Source organism: Motacilla alba, chromosome 1, assembly GCF_015832195.1.
Source record: "Motacilla alba alba isolate MOTALB_02 chromosome 1, Motacilla_alba_V1.0_pri, whole genome shotgun sequence".
Lineage (NCBI taxonomy): Eukaryota > Metazoa > Chordata > Aves > Passeriformes > Motacillidae > Motacilla > Motacilla alba.
In genome coordinates, this window is record NC_052016.1 from 57,545,548 (window position 1) to 57,551,995 (window position 6,448).

Below are 6,448 nucleotides of genomic sequence, written 5' to 3' on the forward strand. Positions count from 1 at the left end.
TTTTTTTTTTTTTTTTTTTCTGTATTGCTTGTCTCCTGGGCACTTTTGTGTCTGTGGATATGGACTTTTCTCCCAGTTCCCATTAGCAAGAATACCTACATGCCTCTGTTTTTTTACAGAACTTTATACTGTTCTGGTACCACTGCCCCTCAGTCACTTCTTTCTCCCTCTTCTGTCCAGCCTGTAAATAGCTCCTGTGTTTTTCAGCTTAACCTATTTTCTTAGCTTTTCACCTTCTTTGTGATGGATAAATGTGTCTCTGCTAACTAGCTGTAATACTTCTCCTAAAACTTAATCTCCCCCTTTAGACACCATACACTCCTCCATAGTGTTTGGTCCATTAGCTTTTCCATTTTTTCTTCTCCCTCTCTGGTACTGCACTTTCGTCCATCTTGTTGTTACATAACCTTGGCATCATGACTGATCCAGGTTTCTCCAAGACATGCATTTCTTTTATGCAAGACCTTGTACAGTAACTAACATGAATTAAAAATCTTGTGTCCTTACCTCAGTGTCACAGTGTAGAGGGGGATTGGTATGTGTATGCCTCGGCCTTAAAGTCCCTATTCTGCCTTCTTCCTCCAATTGATTTCAGGCACTGCATGTGGAAATTTTTGTGTGTGTAATATTGCTCACCTGCATTATTCCAGGGGAGCCAGCAGGTTTATGCAGATAAATGATTCCAGGATACAGTATGGGACCTTTTGGACTGAGGCTGTATTTTGAAGTGCTTTGTACTGTCTTTAAGTACATCTTTGCCAATTGAAAACAAAGAACAGCAGTAACCATTTATGTAACACCATTAAATCCACCTGCAGTTCTGCAAACACAACTAATTATTCTGGGCAGCAGCTCTGTAAAAGGCCAGGTAAATATTATTTCATTCTACACATGAAAAGTAGGTTAGAGGTGCTAAAGTCTTGCATGTGGCTTCAGAAAGAATTGTTTCCAGAAGCATATGAAAATTCAGTCCTGTGTTCATCTGCTTTGATTTGCTAAAACAGTGATTTTGAGAGATAAACGATTACAGTTTGTGTTTACTACCTTGGATTGATTTTTTTTTTTTTTTTGTCAAGCAGGATGGATGGCTCAAGGTTAACACCACAGCTGCTAGGCCTCTTCCAGTAGCTGAGTTAGCAGTATGGATTGTGGACATGTTCTCAATACAGTCTGATACAGGTCATCTTGGATCAGAAACTTGGGTTAATAGCAGGAGAGGGTTGTAATTTGCATAAACTTTCCCCTTGCACCGGTGATATCCCAGTACACAACCTCAGCATGGCTGTGCGATATTTCTGGTGTCACTGTGCCTTTTCTATTGAGAAGTTTCTCTCTGTTTCTTTACCGTCCCCATCGGGATGTGCCCTGCAAGGGAGAAGGAGCAACCAGAAACAGGCTGCAGAAAACTAGGGGCAGGAAGCCCAAAACCTGTATTCTTTGATAGATAACAAAGAGAGCCATCTTTTCATGATAGGCTCTGTGCTGATCATTAAACGCCGTCAGGCACTCACAGCTGTGTTTGCCAAGCACAAGGAAATAAATTGCAGGATACTCACAGATCACGTTGTCTGGCAGTGGCTGACAGATTCTTACTTTTTATGAGAAACACTTCACAGATGTACATGTACCTTACTTAATTTTAGAGAGAAGTGCAGATGTGGATTTAACGTTCCCCTACCCCTCCTTTACATATGGACATATGGTACTGCTCCTGATTGCAAAGCGGCATTGATTCATTTCTTCAACCCTTTGTTTTCTTTTGCAGCTTACACCTTGGATGACGTTAACCTTCAAGGCTATTTTGTCTATTCTTTTAATGACAAGACTGCTCCTAAGTATGGTCTCTACAGCTACGTAGCAAATCAATATGAACCAAAACCTTCTCTGAAACATTACAGAGAAATAATTGGCAATAATGGTTTTCCTGGTCCTGAAACTCCTGAGCTGCTGTGTCCGGAAGAGGTTGCCTCATGTCCCGATTGCCACTTCTTCCGAACGAGAAAATCGTTATTAGCCTTTATCTCTTTTGTATTTGTTGCTTTTATTGTTACTATATTCTTCATTACTTATTACACCAAGAGGGTAGAAAGACGGTATAAATAGAGCTTCTCCTTTGAATACATCGCTCACTGTCCTTTTTCTTGCAATCCCTTGGGAAATCTGAAATAAAAATGCACAATGCTGTGATTGCTTCAGCATTAGGAAGGCATTTACATTGCTTGATACTGCAGGATATCGACACTGAGAAGCTATTGTTTGCATGTGGCTTCCAGATATCATTTTGTCTGTTATAGTACCTTGGTTTATAACCAGTTCTTGATTCCTGTGGTTGGAGTTGTCTCACAACTTTCCCTGAGACCTTTTGTTAAGCGCATGCTTTCTCCCTCTTGGATTTCCCTTGCTGAACTGTACAGGTGAAAGTAGGTTTTGAAAGAAAGGTTTTGAAAACATGGTGTGATGGAAGAGTCTAAATGTCAAATTCTCCAAGACTGGGGTGAAACAAGAATTTACTTTTCCAAATTAGGGTTAACACTGATGTTTCTTAACCAGAGCTAGAACCTAACTGGAGCAGGGATCATGAATGAGAAGGAAGATGGAGGAGAATTGCAAAAAGCAGTGCCCGGGGAAAGATTAACCCCTTTCCTAAAGCATATGCAGGAGGAAGAATGGGGGGAAATGATTCTGTACTGCTGGGAGCTGTTGGTAAATCAATAACTAGTTCTGAGACTACATCTGAGTTCAGGATGCCATTGGGGAACTTGGGTTAAAAGAACTGTGTCATTCTCAGGGGAGTAAGAAGAAGGGATGTATCCAGGGATTGCAGGGGTCATGTCATCTACTGGGAAGAGATAGGAAGGGTGAAAGGGCTTCCCTTTGTTTAGCTCAGGAAAAAAATGTAAAGAACAGGAACTAGGATGTCTTCACTGTCTCAGTTGGCAGAAAGCTGTGTGCCTGACCCCGTGCCTCTTGCCCTGTACCCAGGGACATGGCACAGCTGGGACACCCCATTTCTGCACTTCTCACAGCCAGTTGAATTCAGCTGCCACTGCTGCTGCCCAGCCACTTACCTGCTGCAAACTTGTGGTAACTTAGCAGGGATGGTCTCTGCATGCTATTTGTCTTGAGTGCAGAGACTTCAAATGCCAGCATTTTGGTGTAATAGTGCAGCACTTTATTGCTGCCAGGGTCTGAGACTCTGGAGCTGTTGGGCCAGACCTCTCACAGGTTGGCTGGAGGTTCTCCTTTGAGCAAGGGGACCTGGCAGCATTTGATCCCAAAGTATTACTGGATGTCTGAGGGCCTCTTGTTTTTCTCTCAACAAGATAAAATAGCAGAATGTTAGCACCGTTGTTTATTAGTAGAAATAGAGAATGGGAAAGAAACCTATGTCATTTTGCCTGCCTTGTGAATTGCTGCATTCGGAGGGTCCTCAGTGTAAAGCAGTATGGTCATTTTTGTCTGCTCTCTAACTCTAGGCCTGCATTACCTTCAGCTGTAATTGTATATTTATTGTTATGTGAACACTGTCACTCACTGGAAAGAACATTTTAAAAGAAATGTGCTCTGTGTTGATCAAGAATTGTTTATCTACTAAAGCTGATTACATTGTATTAAATGTGATGTTTACTAGATTACTAGAAGATGACTAAATAACCTCCAAGGGTTCTTTTCAACCTGAACACTCTGTGATTCTATACTGTATATTAAAATTACATATGAAATATGATTTTAATTTGTAATTTAAGATTATATTTTTTCTTAAATAATGTATAGAGAAAAAAATAATTAGTATCTTCTCATAATGATTAATATATTTTTCTTCCAGTTCTAGTCTTTAAATGGTCTCTCTTTGCAATTATGTATATTTTGGTATTGAGATTAAGGTGCACACTTCAGGGTAAGTGATGAAGTATTAAAAATACGTATAAAAATTATTTATAGACTAATAGGACTTGCTGTAGAAGAGAACTTTTCCAACTGCTGTATATTTATGCGTTGGTGCCTGGTGCACTGAGGATTATGAAAAAGAGCTCTCTCCCTGAGTGTATGAAATGTGGAATGGCTTTTGCCTGGCACAGCAGTGAATCACCGTGCAATACGTTATGCCAGCTGCCAGATGCCTTTGCAGCACGTAACAAAAAGTGACATTCATTTAGCACAAGCTGCACCCAGGTCATGCCCAGCCTGTGTGTTCTGCATGCCTGTGTGTCTGTGGTGTGTATTTTGCTGTTGGTCAAACGTCGGGGCCTGATGTTTCTGAGGAGCCAGGTGTACCTGGGTTGTACCTGCACCCCTGGGTTTGAGGGGGGCTCAGGGGGCCTGGGCAGGGCAAATCGAGAAGAGCACAGGTGCCATGGGCACAGTGCTGATGGACGTGGGCCCGACCTGCTGCTTCACAAGCAATTCCCATCCATCCAGCTGCTGCTGGGAGCTGTGGAATGGCCCAGGCACAGCACAATGTGTGAAACAGCAGTTCCAGCACGGAGGAGACACAGCAGGCTCTTCCCATAGAGGCTGGGTGATATGTAACCACTGACAGGCAGATGGCACCAGCTGGATAGCTAATTTGTAGGTAAACTGGGATTTGTTGCTGTGTGACAGTATCCACTCATGGAGCCATGACCCATGGAGCTAAACAGCCTTTGGCATAGTTGTCTTCAGAAGAGGTTTTAAATATCACTGCAGAGCACAGCTGGCTTGAGCAGGGCACAGTGGTTGCCAAAGCCTTCTCCCAAGCATCCTGCCTGTGGTGCTGCCTGGGCCACTGAATTGCACAATGATCGGCTGTTCTGATGGAGATAATGGTATGGTTTTTGCCTCTGGAATCTGCTTTATTTTATGTAATCAGGGACAGTGCAAGTTTCCTGTCAATTGTCTTGAAAAAAAATCACTCTTCAGTAACAACAAAGAAGCCCTTGGATAAGCAAACATTGGGTACCCGTCCAAGGTGTGCTTATGCAAACTGATGTGGCAATCACCTCCTTTGGTCTTCTGTGGGGCACTTGCTGCCTTCGATGCTCACATGAGAGCAGTGATCTGGTGCTCCCAACCCCATCTGGGCATCCTGAGCAGAAATGCAGGCAGCAGCAAAGACTTGGAGCAGAGGGGGCTCCCTACTCAGGCTGCAAAGACTGCTTGGTGGTGGCTGGTGGTTTGTTTTCTCAAGAGCAACAAGGCTCAGCATGTTCAACTTGCAGTTTTTTAGGTAGACTTCTTGATTTTTAACTGTGTTTATAGAAAGAAATGTTGTTGCCAGTTTACTCAGTGCTCCAGATTAAACATTATATCTGTTCAAAATGTTTTTATGACATGTGTGCAAAACTTCTGGTTTATTTCTTGAAAAGATTGTGCCGAGTGACTGTGGGAGGGATGTCTTTGCTAAATGACAGGATGAATGTTATATTGTTTTTATAACAATCGCAGAAGTGAAATAAAGATACTGAATGCAACAAATTGTAACATGATCTTACTGTTTAATCTGTCCAGTTTTTTCGCCTGCAGCATCAAGTACAGAGCATCTCAGGAGAGGCTGTTGTGATAACTCTGCAAGGAGTTTGTGTTGTTTGTTTTTTCAGTGACACAGAAATAACTCTTAACTATTCTTGAAGATTTCTGGGGCCTGTGGCTAAACAGATGTTTTTCCAACAGACCTAGGAGTTTGGAGAGTTTTTGTTATTTGAGGGTTTTTTTAAATTATTATTTTTTAAAGTGACTGTTGCTATTTAGATAATCTGTGGAAGTAACCATACCAATTTAAGAGTGCTTTGGTGCAATATCTCATTCCATAGTAACACTGCAGTAAATTGGAAAACTCTTCTATTCCAGTAGAGTTACTCCCAGGCTTCAGGGATTCTGTCAGCATAATTCAGCACTGAGCAGTCTGTTTGTGGCATCGTTGTTAAACATCCTCAGGAAAGTAAATGTCAAGATTAAGGGATGTGGGAGCAGAACAGAACAAGCCCAATGAAAGGAAGAGGGACCATACAAGCCTCAGCATGTTTAAACACACAATTTTCCCTTTTCTCCTTGCATTGTATGTGTTGGTTCAAGTCACTTAGAGAACTCGATCTGTTCATTCTGCTTCCAGAGACCGCTGAGGTGAAAATTTCCTTATTCAGGGTGAAGAAGTCAATTCTAGGTGCTAGACTTTAGCTTTGGCAAGGAAAGTTCAATCCTGTTCCTTTTTTGCTCAAGCAAAGCCAAGAAAAAGAGGCATGGAAAAGAAAAGGGAAAGTTCTTCCTGTCTTTGATGTGCCACTCATTAATTGCCAAACGACTGTTCCTCAGCCCTCTCACGGCTATGGCTGGTGCAGGCTTCTTAAGCCCACCCTTCTTGTTAAGCCCGCTCTTTTTAGGAGATTGAAAAAAAGGAATAATGAGGTGAGAGGAAAGTGTCAGGGCCCAATGTATCAGAGCCTTTTGCTTTGCTTCATGAGTTGAACAGAAA

At 42.1% G+C, this 6,448-nt stretch overlaps 1 protein-coding gene across 2 annotated transcripts in view; it reads left to right on the forward strand.

The window, feature by feature from the left end:
* The window catches only part of KL (klotho), a 48,829-nt gene extending 43,369 nt beyond the window's left edge, over window positions 1-5,460 (forward strand). The window contains exons 5-6 of one of the 2 annotated variants that reach the window (XR_005257046.1): window positions 1,080-1,179; window positions 1,766-1,900. Coding sequence is in view for 1 of the 2 variants with exons in the window: in XM_038137670.1 (XP_037993598.1) it covers window positions 1,766-2,103 (338 nt within the window). In the remaining variant the exon portion in view is untranslated. Of the gene's footprint in view, window positions 1-1,079; window positions 1,180-1,765 lie in introns of both variants that reach the window. The other variant, XM_038137670.1, reaches the window with a different exon arrangement.
* The last annotated feature ends 988 nt before the right edge of the window (window positions 5,461-6,448 follow it).